The sequence below is a fragment of the Zonotrichia leucophrys genome, chromosome 18 (genome assembly GCF_028769735.1).
Source record: "Zonotrichia leucophrys gambelii isolate GWCS_2022_RI chromosome 18, RI_Zleu_2.0, whole genome shotgun sequence".
Classification (NCBI taxonomy): Eukaryota; Metazoa; Chordata; class Aves; order Passeriformes; family Passerellidae; genus Zonotrichia; species Zonotrichia leucophrys.
This window is the reverse complement of record NC_088187.1, coordinates 11387894-11403256: the sequence shown is the minus strand read 5'-3', so window position 1 is coordinate 11403256 and position 15363 is coordinate 11387894. Positions and strand designations below refer to the sequence as shown.

At 56.6% G+C, this 15363-nt stretch overlaps 1 protein-coding gene across 3 annotated transcripts in view; it reads left to right on the top strand.

The window, feature by feature from the left end:
* The window catches only part of RPTOR (regulatory associated protein of MTOR complex 1), a 98855-nt gene extending 83906 nt beyond the window's left edge, over nt 1–14949 (top strand). For all 3 annotated transcript variants that reach the window (XM_064728375.1, XM_064728376.1, XM_064728377.1), the window contains 7 exons: nt 951–998; nt 6229–6335; nt 9074–9201; nt 9706–9792; nt 11439–11555; nt 11794–11923; nt 12343–14949. In XM_064728375.1, the coding sequence (XP_064584445.1) occupies nt 951–998; nt 6229–6335; nt 9074–9201; nt 9706–9792; nt 11439–11555; nt 11794–11923; nt 12343–12411 (686 nt within the window). In that variant the 3' untranslated portion in view covers nt 12412–14949. The remainder of the gene's footprint in view (nt 1–950; nt 999–6228; nt 6336–9073; nt 9202–9705; nt 9793–11438; nt 11556–11793; nt 11924–12342) is intronic.
* The last annotated feature ends 414 nt before the right edge of the window (nt 14950–15363 follow it).

The following is a 15363-nucleotide window of genomic DNA, read 5'->3' as shown; positions in this document are numbered from 1 at the left end:
GGGCTGTTTTCTGTGCCTTGCCCCTTCCCAGCACACTGGGCAGCAGAGCAGGACAGAGCTGTTTGTGGAGAGAGAAATAAATGCAGCCACTTCAAAAGAGCTAAAGTGGAGCAGGTCCCCGTGGAGATGGATGAGAGCCCTCAGAGCCATCTGTGCCAAGCCCACAGCTGGTCCAGCCCTGCTCACAGAACTCAGGATGCATTTTGGAGCTGCAGAGCTCAGGAGTTTTACTGGAGTTTGTTTGCTCCACTATTGATTTCCTTCCTCCTCTCCCAGCTTCTCCCCTGTGCCACAATGTCACACTCACCTCTGGACTGCTCTTGAGAGCAGCCAGAACTTGGCTTTCAGGGCCATTTCCACTCTCAGAGAAGGAGAGGGGAATGTGTAATACCTGAATTCATCTTCTGGGAGGGGCAGCAGCCCAGAGCAGGCACAGAACTGGCACAGGCTGGCACAGAACTGGCACAGAACTGGCACAGGCAGGCACAGAACTGGCACATCCAGGCACAGAACTGGCACAGAACAGGCACAGAACTGGCACAGAACAGGCACAGAACTGGCATATCCATCTCCTCTGGGAGGGCACAGCTGAGCTGGCACAGCTGCTTCCCTGCTGCCCTCCCAGCTGTGGGCACACAAACCCTGAGCCATGGCAGCAGCCCCAAGCTCCCAGGAGCTCCCTCCCTGTCTGTCTGTCAGTGTGTCTGTCTGTCCTGGCAGTGCTGGCAGCAGCCCCAGCCCCAGCAGGGCTCCTTGCTCCTGCTGCCCTCCCAAAATTGCTGTGCTGCAGGGAGGGAGGGAGCCATGGGCTGCTCTGGCTGCTGCTGCTTCTCTTTCTCATTCCTCCATTGGAGTTGGTGTTTCTGCTCCCTGTTTGGGGCTGGGTTCTGCTCTGGCTGGCCCTGAGCAGCACCCCTGACCCTGTCTGTCTGTCTGTCTGTCTCCCACAGGCCTGGCCCGCAGGGTGTCCATCTACCTGGACAGAAGCAAGCAGGGAGGTGAGTGCTGCTGTTCCCTGTGCTCAGGGGGGTGGCTGGGTGGGGTTTGCTGTGCTTTGAGGGGTCTCTGGGTTCCTGTGGCTTTGGTGCCACCTGTGCCATGCCCTGCCCTGTGTCTGTGCCCATGGGGATGCAGGATCTGGGCTCCCAGGGCAGGCACAGCCCTGCTGGAGCAGGGGAACCTTCCTCAGAGTCCTGTCAGCCTCTCTGAGCCCCCTCAGCCACAGGAGGTGAGGGGGATTTGGGAATCTCTCTTCTCCAGGGACATTCAAAGCATCCCTGGGCAGAAGGGTTTGGGAGGGAGGCTCCAAATGGAGCTGCTGTGGGGCTGGCTGGGGTTTGTTCGTGAGGATCCTGTGGAAAGGAGGTGCTGGGGTTTATTTGTGAAGATCCCATGGAAAGGAGGTGCTGGGGTTTATTTGTGAGGATCCTGTGGAAAGGAGGTGCTGGGGTTTATTTGTGAAGATCCTGTGCCCAACCCCAATCCTTCTGGGATTCTGGGACTGTGACAAATGTCACAAACCCCACTCTGCTGCATGGAGGGAAGGTGGGGGAGCCCCCAGCCTTGTCCCACAGGATCTGCAGGCTCTGTGAGGCTCTGGATGCTGGCAGGGTCCCACGGGGGTGGGCAGCAGATGGTGGATGTGTCAGGGCATGCCTGGTGCTGGGGGTGTCACCTCAGGATGCTCATCAATGATTGATCTTTGCTGACTGATCAGGGCTGGCTGTGTCTGCACTGATTCATCAGCCAGGCCCCTGCCAGGGGCTGATTCAGAGCTCCTCAGTGCACTTCAGCTCATCCCTGTGCCCTGGGAGCTGGGGCAGAGCTGGGCAGAGCTGATGTGTGGCTGCTGCTGCTGTGCCTGGTGCTGGAATCCCCCAGCCAAGGCTAAAATTAGCAGGGCTTGGCTGCAGGGAATCCCTGGGCAGGAGCAGGAGCAGGGAATTCCAGAGCAGGAGCAGGTTCAGGAATCCCTGAGCATGTTCAGGGAATTCCAGAGCAATGGATGCAGCTGCTGCAGGGCCAGGGCAGCCCCTGCTCAGGGCAGGGCAGGGCCGGGCCATGAAATCCTTCTCCTGGTGGAGGGCAGCCCCAGCATTCCCCCTTCCCTCTGGAGAGCTGTGAAAATGTGTGGAATTGGTGCTCTCCTGGCAGCATCAGCAATGCTTGGGTCCTGCCCCAGGCCAGGCTGGGTGGGGGACAGAGGGACAGGAAGGACAGAGGGACAGCTCCAGCCTGCTCCAGGAGCTGGCCAAGGATCAGGCTCAGGCTCATCCTGAGAGCAAGGGACACAGGGAGCAGCAGGAGCCCCCATCAGCGGGGCGGGCTGGCACAGCTCTGGTCAGATTGTTTGATGGCAATAAATTCCCTGGAGAAATGGCAGCTCCAGGGGTTTGTGTTCTCTTAATTGAATTCCCAGCATCCCAGCTCCTGCTGTCCCTCGCTGCAGAGGCCTTGGCAGGAGGAGGGGGACACTTTTTGAGAGGATGTTGTAGAAATTAATGAGGAGTGAGGTCATCCAAGCCTCCCACTGCTTCCTGGAAATTGAAGCAGGGATGTGCTTCACTGCTCAGCCAGGAGGGCCCGTGATTAAAAATGATCACTCAGAGCCCAGGATGCTTTGTGTGGTGTTCCATGGATATTCCTGACTCCCCTGAAATGCCAAGGGCAGCCTGGCCACGTTCCCTGGCGTTCAGGGCAGTGCAGATGTTGGGAATGCAGCTGCTCTCACCACATGGTACTGGAGGTTATCCATGGAATTGTCCCATCCAGGCAAACATCTCTGGCTCAGGGACAATGCTGAGGGAGCAGCCATGGGCAGTTCTACCTGCATTTACAGCCAAGGGCAGTTCTACCTGCAGGAACAGCTGCTGGTGTGGAGAAACTGCCAGGGCTGGCTTTGAAAGGCTCAAAAACAAACAAACAAACAAAAACCCAAACCAAAAAGCACCAACACTTCCACCACAGCCATTTAAAAACTCCTTTCCCGGAGCTGTGGAGGATTTGCTGCTCATTATCTAAGAACAAAATATCCCTTAGGGGAAAACTGTGCTCTGGGCTGCTGATGCATTGCAGCAGTGCAGGGCTGGGAGCAGCAGCATTCCAGCAGCACTGTCCCGTGCCAGGGCTGTGCCAGCTGTGCCAGCTTAGGGCTGTGCCAGCTGTGCCCTGTGTGCTGCTCTCAGCAGCTGGGACAGTGACAGGGCAGGCAGAGCCAGATCTGGGGCTGGGCAGGTGCAGGATGTGCAGGAGGAGCTGGGGAGCAGCTCAGGTGCTCAGGGATACAGGAGGAGCTCAGTGAGGAGCAGCTCAGGTGCTCAGGTGCAGGAGCATCTCAGTGAGGAGCAGCTCAGGTGCTCAGGGATACAGGAGCATCTCAGTGAGGAGCAGCTCAGGTGCTCAGGGATACAGGAGCATCTCAGTGAGGAGCAGCTCAGGTGCTCAGGTACAGGAGGAGCTCAGGAGCAGCTCAGGTGTTCAGGGATACAGGAGCATCTCAGTGAGGAGCAGCTCAGGTGCTCAGGGATACAGGAGCATCTCAGTGAGGAGCAGCTCAGGTGCTCAGGTGCAGGAGGAGCTCAGGAGCAGCTCAGGTGCCAAGCCCAGCAGCCAGAGCCCTGTGGGTGGGCTGCAGGCTCAGTTGTAGCATCCTGGAGTAGGACCTCTGTTAATTAAAAAGGAAATGATCATTAGTATTCAATCCCACGTTCACTCCTCATCCCAAAGTGCTCTGAATTGAGCATGGAAACATGAGCCAATCCTGGATCATCTCTGCCATGCTTGTACATAGAAATAGTTCAGCTATTTCTGTCCCACTCCATACTGTGAGTGCCAGCTCTGGATGGAACATTTCACAGTCAGAGGAAGCTTTCCTTCCCCTCACACACTTCCAAGTGACTGACATTTCTGTGTGAGGGCTTTTCTGCTCCTCACACAGCCTGGAGTTGTGCTTCAGCACTCCCAGTTCATCCCTTTTGGCCAGGGCACACTGGGGAGCAGCAGGAGCAGAGCCCCCAGCACCCACCACCTCCATCCTTGCTTTGGGGTGATCCAAATCCTGCTCCTGCCTCTTCCAGGGAGCACAAACTGAGCTGAACTGTTTAAGTTTTAATAAGGAAGGCAGGAAATGCAAGGTCTCCAGGCACACCATAGGCAGCACCATCCCTGAAGTGTCCCTGGCCAGGTTGGAGCACCCTGGGGAAGTGGTGCCATGGTATGAGGTGGAATGACGTGATTGTAAAGGTCCCTTCCAGCCCAACCATTCCAGGATTCCATCATCATCTCCCTCCTTTTATTCCAGCCTTGTCCTTTCCATCTGCTTGTCTCTCATGGCAACCTTGGTGCAATCCCTGTGCAGCCTCTTCCCTCGGTGAGACCTTCCCTGCCCATCTGTGTGTCCTTCCTTGCTGGATATCCTCAGGGACAAATCCTGGCAGGCACAGCGAGAGAGGCACCAGAGATGGAAACTCTGCCCCCAAAAATGGCAATTCTGCCCCCAAAAATGGCAATTCTGCCCCCAAAAATGCCAACTCTGCTCCCAAACTCCCCTTCCCTGTGCCCCTGCCCAGAGCAGCCCCTGGCAGCACAGCTGGGCAGGACCTGGTGCTGCTCACAAGGAAAGGTGTTCCACAGCAGCCCCATCTTGTTCATGTCTGTAAATAACCCCCTGCCAGCATCAATCAGTGACCCCATGGAAGGGGCAGGACCAGGAGCCCACCCAGATGTGGTGCTCAGGGAGGAGACAGGGGCAGCGTTTCTGTGGAGCTGCAGAACAAGGTCATTGCATCACCTGGAGCAGAACTGGGTGTTCAGAGGATGAGCTGCTGATCCCTTTGTGCTCTGGATGTTCTGGTACAAGGCACTGGTGGTGGCCTTGGGGCAGGCCTGGTGTCCTGTGGGGATGGTTCCTGCAGCAGAGGCAGACAAAGCACGTTTGTACCTCGTGGAACAGCTCCTTGTGGGGTGAGACCCTGGCATGGAGGCACTGAGGGTGCTGGGGCAGGAGCTGCAGCCCTGCATTGCAGAGGGCTCTGCCTCCAGCTCTGAGTGCTTATGAAATGCTGCTCAGCACCACAGAGCTGGGCTGGCATCGAGGGGAGGGTGGGCAGCTGCTCTGAGGGGCAGGAGAGGCAGGAATCGTACTCTGAGAAGCAGGAATGCTGCTGTGGGAGGCTGGGGTGATGCCCTGAGAGGCAGGAATGACGCTCAGAGGCAGGAATGCTGCTCTGAGAGGCTGGGATGGTGCTCTGAGAGACTGGGATGATGCTTAGAGGCAGGAATTCTGGTCTGAGGGGCTGGGATGCTGCTCTGGGAGGCTGCTCTGAGGGGCAGGGATGCTGTTCTGAGACACTGGGATGTTGCTCTGAGGCTGGAATTCTGCTCTGAGAAGCTGGGATGCTCCTCTAGGAGACAGAAATTCTGCTTTGAGAAGCAGGAATGCTGCTCTGAGAAGAAGGAATGATGCTCTGAGGGACAGGAATGATTCTGTATGAGGCTGGGAGGATGCTGTTGTGTGAGGCAGGAATTCTGCCTCACAGGGGCTGGAGACAGACACCAGTCCTGGAGTTCTTCTCTGGTTCCCTCCTGTGGTGCTCCCGGGGTTTTGTTTGTGTTTCTAACGTGGTGTGGATGGGACCTGGTGCTGAACATTTTGTTCCTGAGGCCTCTCAGCTTCTCAGGAGGAAAAACATCCTAAGGAAAGGATTTTCCATAAAAAGATGTCTGTGACACAGGAGCAGCTGACTGAGTCTCAGCTGGAGCTGTGTGGGGTGTGTGTGTGTAATTCTGTGTGAGGTGTGTGTGTGTGAGGTGTGTGTGTGTAATTCTGTGTCTGTGTGTGTGAGGTGTGTGTGTGTAATTCTCTGTGTGTGTGTGTAATTCTCTGTGTGTGTGTGTAATTCTGTGTGGGGGGTGTGTGTGTGTAATTCTGTGTGTCTGTGTGTGTCTGTGTGTGTGTGTGAGGGATGTGTGTGTAATTCTGTGTGTGTGTGTGTAATTCTGTGTCTGTGTGTGTCTGTGTGTGTCTCTGTGTGTGTGTGAGGGATGTGTGTGTAATTCTGTGTCTGTGTGTGTGTGTAATTCTGTGTGTGTAATTCTGTGTGTCTGTGTGGTGTGTGTGTGTAATTGTGCATTCCTGTGGCACTGGCAGTGCCCGGCACACGCTGGTGCCCTGCACGCTGCCGCTGTGCCCGTGCTGGCACTGAGTGCCCCTGCCTTGCTGTGTGCCAGGAGCAGGGATGGTGGTGGACTGGGAGCAGGAGACCGGGCTGCTGATGACCTCTGGGGACGTGAGGATCATCCGCATCTGGGACACGGACCGGGAGATGAAAGTCCAGGTAACACACACTGCCTGCTTGTGCAGCCCTTCCCTGCCAGGGCCCAGCCGTGAGCCTGGCAGTGCTCTGGGAGGAGCTCCCAGAGCCCTTTCCCTGCCCAGGTCAGTAAAACCCCACAGACACTCAGGGATGTGTCAGGGCTCGCCTGCAAGCTGCTCTGCTCTTCTGGGTGGGCAGCAGAGGCTGTGCAATGCAGAGGAGGGCACTGGGATCTGAAGGCAGGCTCTGGGATGCAGAGGAAGGCTCTGGGATGCAGAGAAGGGCTCTGGGATGCAGAATCAGGTTCTGGGATGTGAAAGCAGGCGCTGGGATGCAGAGAGGGCTGTAGGATGCAGAATCAGGCTCTGGGATGCAGAGAAGGGCTCTGGGATGCAGAGGCAGGCACTGGGATGCAGAGAAGTGCTCTGGTATGTGCAAGCAGGCTCTGGGATGTGAAGGCAGGCACTGGGATGCAGAATCAGGCTCCGGGATGCAGAATCAGGCTCTGGGATGCAGAATCAGGCTCTGGGATGCAGAGAAGGGCTCTGGGATGCAGAGAAGGGCTCTGGGATGCAGAATCAGGCTCTGGGATGCAGAGAGGGCTCTGGGATGCAGAGAAGGGCTCTGGGATGCACAGAAGGGCTCTGGGATGTGAAGGCAGGCTCTGGGATGCAGAATCAGGCTCTGGGATGCACAGAAGGGCTCTGGGATGCAGAGAAGGGCTCTGGGATGTGAAGGCAGGCTCTGGGATGCAGAGAAGGGCTCTGGGATGCAGAGCCAGCCTCTGGGATGCAGCTGGGTTTCACACGGACAGGGAACTGCAGTAGTGCAGCGCTCTGTGAAGGCACACACACACCCCGTGCCACGGAACAGGGAAAGGCCCTGCAGAGCCCCTGGCAGCCGCCACACGTGGGAGTTTCTCAGAAATCCCCAGGAGAAGCAGGTGGTCGGTGAGAACGGAGGCACCATGCTGCAATGAAAGGGAAGTGGAGTTTTCAAAGCTTCTCGAAATTAATTACCCTTGGATGAACATTAATTGCGACACTTTGACCCTGCGATGCAGGATAATTAAGCCTCTGTTCATCTTAATTACTTTCACATATTATTTTTCTCTATGCAAATTAGGGAGCGGCAAAATCCGGGAGGCGAAAATCTTTTAAATGATGATGATTAATGATTGCGCCGAAAGTATCTAAAAAACCACGTTGTTTCTTTTTTTAATTGCAACGATCGGGTGTTGAAATTGGAGTGATTGGAACTTCCTGACTCAGTGCCTGGGAAAGTGCGAATCAGCACAAAGAGCAGCGATAATCGAGGCAGATAAAGGCGCCTCCCTCTTTGAACTACACAAACCCACACCTCTGGAGGAACAAGTGCTTCATTTGCACTTCTGCTGCTTCAAAGGGGGAGCTGGGGGTGCGCAGAGGCTGCAGCAGCCCCAGCCCTGGTGCCTCTCCCGGGATGGAGCAGCGGCTCAGGGGTGAACCTGCACAAAGGTAGAACCAGGAGTGAGGTTTGGGACGAGCTCCTGCAGCTTCTGGAGCAGCCTGGGCTGAGGAAGCTGTGCCCTGGCAGGGCTGGGATGAGAGGGGCTCTAAGGTTCCTCCCAAGCCAGCCCATTCCATCGTTCATTCCTGCTTTTGTAGTACTGAGGGGCTTTAAAGTCCTTCCCAACCTGTCTCTCCCAACCCAGCCCGTTCCATCCTTGTCATTCCTGCTTTCTCTGTGCTCATCAGCGTTTTTTGCTGGTTTTAACAGTGTTTTCCCTCCCAACAAGCACAGGGATTATTCTGAGCAATTCTTTGGCCTCCAGAAGGGAAAAGGGGGGAAGTGGCAGTGTGGGTGCTCCCAGCAGAGCTGTCCCTGCAGCTCCAGCTGCCTTTGCCAGGTCCCTTTCCCAGCACAGGTCTCTAAGGAGATGCTCTGGGCGTCCCTGTCACACGTGTCACAGCAGGGACAGGAGGCACAGCACTGCCTGCCCTGCTCTGGGGCTGTGCCAGGGGCCAGAGGGTCCCTTTGGGGCACCAGAGCTGCCCCACCCTGCTCGGTGTGAGAGTGGGGATGAGGAGGAGGAGGATGGGGCAGGACCTTGGTTCAGGCCCTGAGGGAAGCTGTGTGTCACAGCTGCAGCTGAACAGATACAATTGGCCATGACAGACCCCAGCTCCCAGCCTGGTTTGCTAAAAAATGGAAGTAAACGAGTCCCCAGGTGAGACAATGATGGGTCAGGTTGGAACTTAAACCAGAAACTCCATGGAATCCTGCAGGCAGACATCCCCCAGCCTGTGAGCTGAGCAGTGCTAGGAACCCAAGCAACCAAGGTTCAAGCACCAGAACTTTGAATCCTTTATAAAAGAGAGTGTCCATCAATGAGCATTGGCTGCTGTCACCTAAGCTCAGTGTGCCCAAGTCCCTCCTGCACTGAGAATGGCACAGGAGCAGGCGAGAGGCAGGATTGTAGAAAGTACAAAGGCTTTATTCGAGAGAACCGTGTGATTTATTTAGAGTGACACCACACATTCTGTTTGATTGGTTGGTAACAAATCCACCTTCCTCACACACATCCTTGAGAAGAACAGAGACAAAGTAGAAAACCACCCCCAGCAGATTGTTTGTACTTCACAAGTGATCCCATCCTTACAGCTCCCTCAGAGTTCCCAGAGCCGCTTTGCTGTTTGTCTGTCCCACGGCATCCCCGTGTCCGGCTGTGTGACCGACACCGGGGTGTGTCTGTGTGTCTGTCCGTGTGTCTGTGGCAGGACATTCCCACGGGCGCTGACAGCTGTGTCACCAGCCTGTCCTGTGACTCGCACCGCTCGCTGATCGTGGCGGGGCTGGGCGACGGCTCCATCCGAGTGTTCGACCGGAGGATGGCCCTGAGCGAATGGTACCGGTAACCCCTTCCTGCCCGGCCGCCGCCTCCCTGGGCTGCTTTTCCTTTCCTTGAAGTTTCCTTTCCTTGAAATTTCTTTTCCTTGAAATTTCCTTTCCTTGAAGTTTCCTTTCCTTGAAATTTCCTTTCCCCTTTTTCCTTTCCCTCTTCCTTCCCTTCCCTTCCCTTCCCTTCCCTTCCCTTCCCTTCCCTTCCCTTCCCTTCCCTTCCCTTCCCTTCCCTTCCCTTCCCTTCCCTCTTCCCTCTTCCCTCTTCCCTCTTCCCTCTTCCCTCTTCCCTCTTCCCTCTTCCCTCTTCCCTCTTCCCTCTTCCCTCTTCCCTCTTCCCTCTTCCCTCTTCCCTCTTCCCTCTTCCCTCTTCCCTCTTCCCTCTTCCCTCTTCCCTCTTTCCTCTTCCCTCTTCCCTTTTCCTTCCCCCTTTTTCCTTCCCCCTTTTTCGTTTCCCCCTTTTTCCTTCCCCTTTTTCCCTCTCCCCTCTCACGTGTCCCTTTGTCCCCAGCCGTGTCATGACGTACCGTGAGCACACAGCCTGGGTGGTGAAGGCTTACCTGCAGAAGCACCCCGAGGGCAACATCATGAGTGTCAGGTACAGGGAGCTCTCCTGGGGCTGTTGGCCACACTCACAGCTTGGTTTTCTCCTGGGGCTCTTTGCCATACAGTTTGGTTTTTTGGTTTTCTCCTGGGGCTCTTTGCCCCACTCACACTTTGATTTTCCCCTCAGTTCTGGCCCTGGTGCTCAGCAGCGGGCAGGGCGAAGCTCTGGGGTCTGACTCGTGCCTCAGTGATCACCTCCTGCTCCAGACTGGGTGGAGGGAGGCAGGAGGGATGTGGGGGCTCTGCTGGGGGGGTTTGGGGTGAGCAGGAGCTGGAATCACCAGGGGTGTGATGGGGAAGGGAGGGAGCAGGAGCTGGGTGTGAATATCTTGTGGTGAGGGGGCTTCACTGCCAAATCTCCGTGGGGACATCTGGGAGAGAAGGAGGTGAATGGTGCATCAGGCAGGCACATTCCTGGGCAGGATTCCTGTGCAATTCCCCAAATCCATCCCTGCTGCCTGGTAAATACTGCAGCCAGAGCAGCAGGTACTGATTTGGCCATTAAGGAGCAGCAGAACAGAATTTATTGTCACAAAGCCACCGTTTGCACACAAAGAGCCTCTTTCTCTTGATTAGAAAATGGAAACAAAACATAATTTTCTGGGCTTCAGAACATTCCTGAGGCAGGGGGATGGGCCAGCAAAAATGTATTAAGATTTTCAAACAGGGGATTATGTGATGCAGCTGCCAGATTTGTCGAGCTCCCATATTGGAGTTTTTAATCTTCCTCTCCATAAGCTCCTGCAGCAGCTCCAGGGTCAGTCCCTGTGCCCAGGGCTGGCAGTGCCCTCTCCCCAGAGCCCTTCCAGCCTGGGAGCTGCTCCTGGGGCTGCAGGGCTGGGAGGGAATGCTGGGCTCCAAAAGGTCACAGGAGCTCAGGCTGTGGGGCTGAGCCTCCTCCCAGTTCCTCCCAGTTCCTCCCAGTTCCCCCTGCTTCAGCTGGCTGCAAAATCCCAGGGAAAAATGGCAGGACCTGGTGAGATCCTGGTGTCCAGACACTTCTGGGTGAAGGGTGGCACCAGCACATCCCCTCTGCTTGCAGCTTCCCAAGGCAATTTCTGCTGTGCAAAGCAGCAGGGATTTGGGGCTGGGTGTGCTGGGTGTGCCAGGGCAGGGAGGGCACACTCAGCAATGGGCTGGGAGAGAGAGAGGCAGTGAGGGATCAGTGTGGGGTCAGCAATGATTGATCAGCAGTGAGGAAACAGGAATTTGGGATCACCAGTGAAGGATCAGGAATTTGGGATCAACAGTGAGGGATCAGGGATTTGCGATCAGCAGTGATTGATCAGCACTGTTGGGTCAGTGTGGGATTAGCAATGATTGATCAGCAGTGCTTGATCAGCAATTTGGGATCAGCAATGATTGATCAGCAGTTTGGGATGAGCAGTTTGGGGTCACTCCCAGCTGTTCCCTCAGCACAGAACGTGCCATGGGTGGGATCAGATCCTGGCTCTGGTGGAACCCAGCCCTGTCTGTTCCCTGTCCCAGTGCCCCATGGAGGGTTTGGCCCACAGGCAGCCCCACAGCTGCATTCCTGGGCTCTGGGGTCTCTGGGGTCTCGGTGGCCCTGTCCCAGCCTGGCTCTGGGGTCTCTGGGGTCTCTGTGGCCCTGTCCCATCCCATCTGTGTGTGTTGCAGTGTCAACGGGGACGTGCGGTTCTTCGACCCCCGCATGCCCGAGTCCATGAAGGTGCTGCAGATTGTCAAGGGGCTCACGGCCCTGGACATCCACCCCCAGGCCAACCTGTTTGCTTGGTGAGTGCTGCTGCCCCCCCTGCAGCTCAGGGAGCCCTGAGGGAGCTCGGGGTGATCCAGGGTGGTCCCAGGGAGGGAGCTGTGTTTTCCTGTCCCAGGTGCCCACTGTGGTTCTGGCCACCAGTCAGTGCTGTCCCACTGGGGGAATGGCCTGGCACACAGCTCAGCCATTCTGCAGCAGCAGTTTTGTGCCCTCCCAGCACTCCCAGTGACTCCAGTTGTGTCCCTTCCCTTCCAGTGGCTCCATGAACCAGTTCACTGCCATCTACAACGGCAACGGGGAGCTCATCAACAACATCAAGTACTACGATGGCTTCATGGGCCAGAGAGTGGGAGCCATCAGCTGCCTGGCCTTCCACCCTCACTGGGTCTGTACCTGCTGCTGCCATGGGGGTGGCACAGGGACCCCTCTGGGGTGAGGGGAGCTGTCCCAGCCCAGCCCTGCGGGTTCCAGCAGCTCCTGAGCCCTCCCAGCTGAGCTGCAGCCCCATCCCGGCCCCATCCCAGCCCCGTCCTGACCCCATCCCGACCCCATCCCATCCCATCCTGACCCCATCCCAGCCCCATCCCAGCCCCATCCCAGCCCCATCCCCATCCCATCCCCATCCCAGCCCCATCCCAGCCCCATCCCAGCCCCATCCCGGCCCCATCCCAGCCCCATCCCAGCCCCATCCCAGCCCCATCCCGGCCCCATCCCAGCCCCATCCCATCCCCATCCTGACCCCATCCCGGCCCCATCCCAGCCCCAGGCCTCTGGGCCAGCTGACCGTGTCCGTCTGTCCCGCAGCCCCACCTGGCCGTCGGCAGCAATGACTTCTACATCTCGGTGTACTCGGTGGAGAAGAGGATCAGATGACGGCCCCAGGGGGGGCTCCTGTACATAGAGAAATCATCGACTTGAATGTTTCGTGTTGGCTGCTGCTGCACCCCGTAACTTGAACATTTGTTCTTCTGACTTAGCTACTGATGGGTTTGACAAGGGGAAGAGACAATCTCCTGGTTTTGTTTTGTTTTGTTTCCCAGCTATATCCTCTCAAAGCTACAGAAAAGGAACATTTATTTTTGTTTCCAGAGGTTGGCTGCTCTGTCAGAACACGGCTCCTGAGCTCCAGAGGACTCGGATGAGGCAATGCCCTTGAGAAGGGTCTCGTTTTAGTCTCTGTTCCTTGTTTGGCTGCAGTGTGGGTTCTTCAAGGACTGTCAGGACTCACTGCAGCTCCACAGGACCCTCCAGCTGCTGCCAGCCCTGTGCCAAACCCACTGCCGGGCCAGGGCAGCCACCCCAGCGTGGGATGAGCTGCCAGGGAGGCAGGGCAGCATGAGCCTCCTCCTCCTCCTCCCTGCCTGCACCTGCTCTCACAGAAAGCAAGGACAGAGGGGGCCTGGTGGCCTGGGCAGGCAGGGGTCCTGCAGGAGGGGGCTCAGGGAGGTGGCAGGAGCAGGGCAGGATGTCCCACACCCTAAAGCTGCATGTGAGGATGAGGAGGGCAGAAAGGGAGCGAAGATCTCTGACATCCCAATGAGCCTGGAGCACATCAGTGGTGTCACCAGCTGCCACCAGGCCCAGGGTGCCCGTGGGGAGCTGGGGGCACCTGGGGCACTGCTGCCACTGTCCCTGTGCCACCTGCACAGCCACCGTGCCCATCCTGGGCTCTGTGTGCTCCCCAGGGCTGTGGGCACCAGGAGAGGCCAGGACTGGGCACCTGGAGCTGCTCACCACGGCTGGGGCTCACCTGGCCCTGTGGGAGCAGGACTGGGAGCACCTGAGGATGGTGAGGAGGAGGAAGGCAGCTCCGAGCTCCCTCGTCCCAGCTGTCCAGGCAAGGCCTGCTCCATCTCTGCACCTTCCACGTGTGAATAATGAATGTTTTGTGCCCTGGGATCCCTTCTGGGGCTGGGCATGGGTGTGGGAAGGCAGAGCACAGCCAGGGGACAGGTTTCCTTGCAGAGGGGCAGAACTCACTGAGGGAATTGCCAGTGTTCCCCCAGCAGTGCCACGGGAGCTGCGGGCTCCAGCAGGGTCAGGGAAGGGCTCAGGACCTTCTGTGAGTAAACTGGGGGGGATGCAGTGAGAGAAGGGCTCAGATCCCCTCTGTCCCTGTGCAAGAAGGGCTCAGAACCTTCTGTCAGTGACCTGAGGGGATGCAGTGAGGGCAGGGCTCAGAACCCATCTGAGCTGCCAGCTGTGCTGAGGGAACACAGTGAGGGAAGGGCTCAGAACTTTCTGTGAGTGAGCTGCCAGCAAACTGCCAGCTGTGCTGAGGGGATGCAGTGATGGAAGGGCTCAGAACTCTGATTGCCAGCTGTGATGGAGGAATGCAGTGAGGGAAGGGTTCAGAACCTTCTGTGAGTGAGCTGAGGGAATGGCTCAGAACCCCTCTGTCAGTGAACTGAGAGGATGCAGTGATGGAAGGGCTCAGAACCCTCTGAACTGCCAGCTGTGCTGAGGGGATGCAGTGATGGAAGGACTCAGAACTCTGATTGCCAGCTGTGATGGAGGAATGCAGTGAGGGAAGGGTTCAGAACCTTCTGTGAGTGAGCTGAGAGGATGCAGTGATGGAAGGGCTCAGAACCCTCTCAACTGCCAGCTGTGCAGGGGGAATGCAGTGAGGGAAGAGCTCAGAACCCTTTGTCCCTGTGCAGGGGGAATGCATTGAGAGAAGGGCTCAGAGCCCTCTGTCCCTGTGCTGGCCATGCCTGCCCCGTGCCCCCCGTGCTGCTGCTGGCCCTGGCACCGTGTCCCTGTGTGCCCCTGTGTGCCCTGTGTGCCCCCAGGCCCAGGGGGCTCTGCCTGGAGAGGTCCCCAAGCACACTTTGGGTGCCCCAGCACCATCCCCGCCAGGGGTCACATCCCAGGATAACCAATCAAAGGCTTTAAACCCCAAAACTACCTAAAAACCCCACGTGTAAGTTACCCAGAGTTAATTATGGTCTAACAGAGCTGTGCCTCATCCCGGGCTGCCCGCGGGGGTGGGAGCAGAGTTTGGGATCTCACCTAACCCTTAACACTCACAGCTTCAGAAAAAATGGATTTTTAACTCGTATCAGTGTGTTTGTGAAAGGAACAGGACATTCCTGGAAGTGGGAGCTGCTGCTCCTGCCTGGCTCTGGTGCAGCCCCACGCCCAGGACGGGGAATTTTAAGGAATTTTTGGGCTTTTACCTGAGCATGTGTGGGCTGTGCTTCCACAGGTCTGATGCAGAGATTCAATCATGGGATCACAGAGTTTAACCAAGGGTCTGGAGAGCGTCCTACCTTAAAAGTTCACTTATCTCTATTTATTTTACAAAAATAAAGTTTAAAAAAATATATAAAAACCCCCACACGATTGTAATGTGAGAGTAAAAACGATTACAGACAAATAAATGGTTAATAAAAAATAAATGCAGAAACACTTGCTGGTGTGAGGATCCTTCTGTGGGGCTGGGGGAGGCCCGGGAGGAGCCAGGTGGGATTTGGGGTGCAGGGCTCAGGGTCTGGCTGGTGCCATGGTGGGTGTTGGTGACAGATGTGTGTGCCAGCCCGGTGCAGCAGGAATGGCAGTGCCAGGGTGCCAGTGCAGCTCTGGGCACTGGCTGCAGCCCGAGGGATCCGTGGATCCTGGCACTGCCAGGGACATGGTGGGCTCAGGGGCTCTTCCACCCCAAACAATTCCATCACTTGGGAATGAATCAGTGTTATCCCTGTAACCCCAATGCCTACAGCCTCCCTCCATACCTGCCATCCCCTAGGTCCTATTCCCTACATCCCATTCTCTATATTATCCCCATTCCCTATATTATTATCCTCATTCCCGATATTATTATTA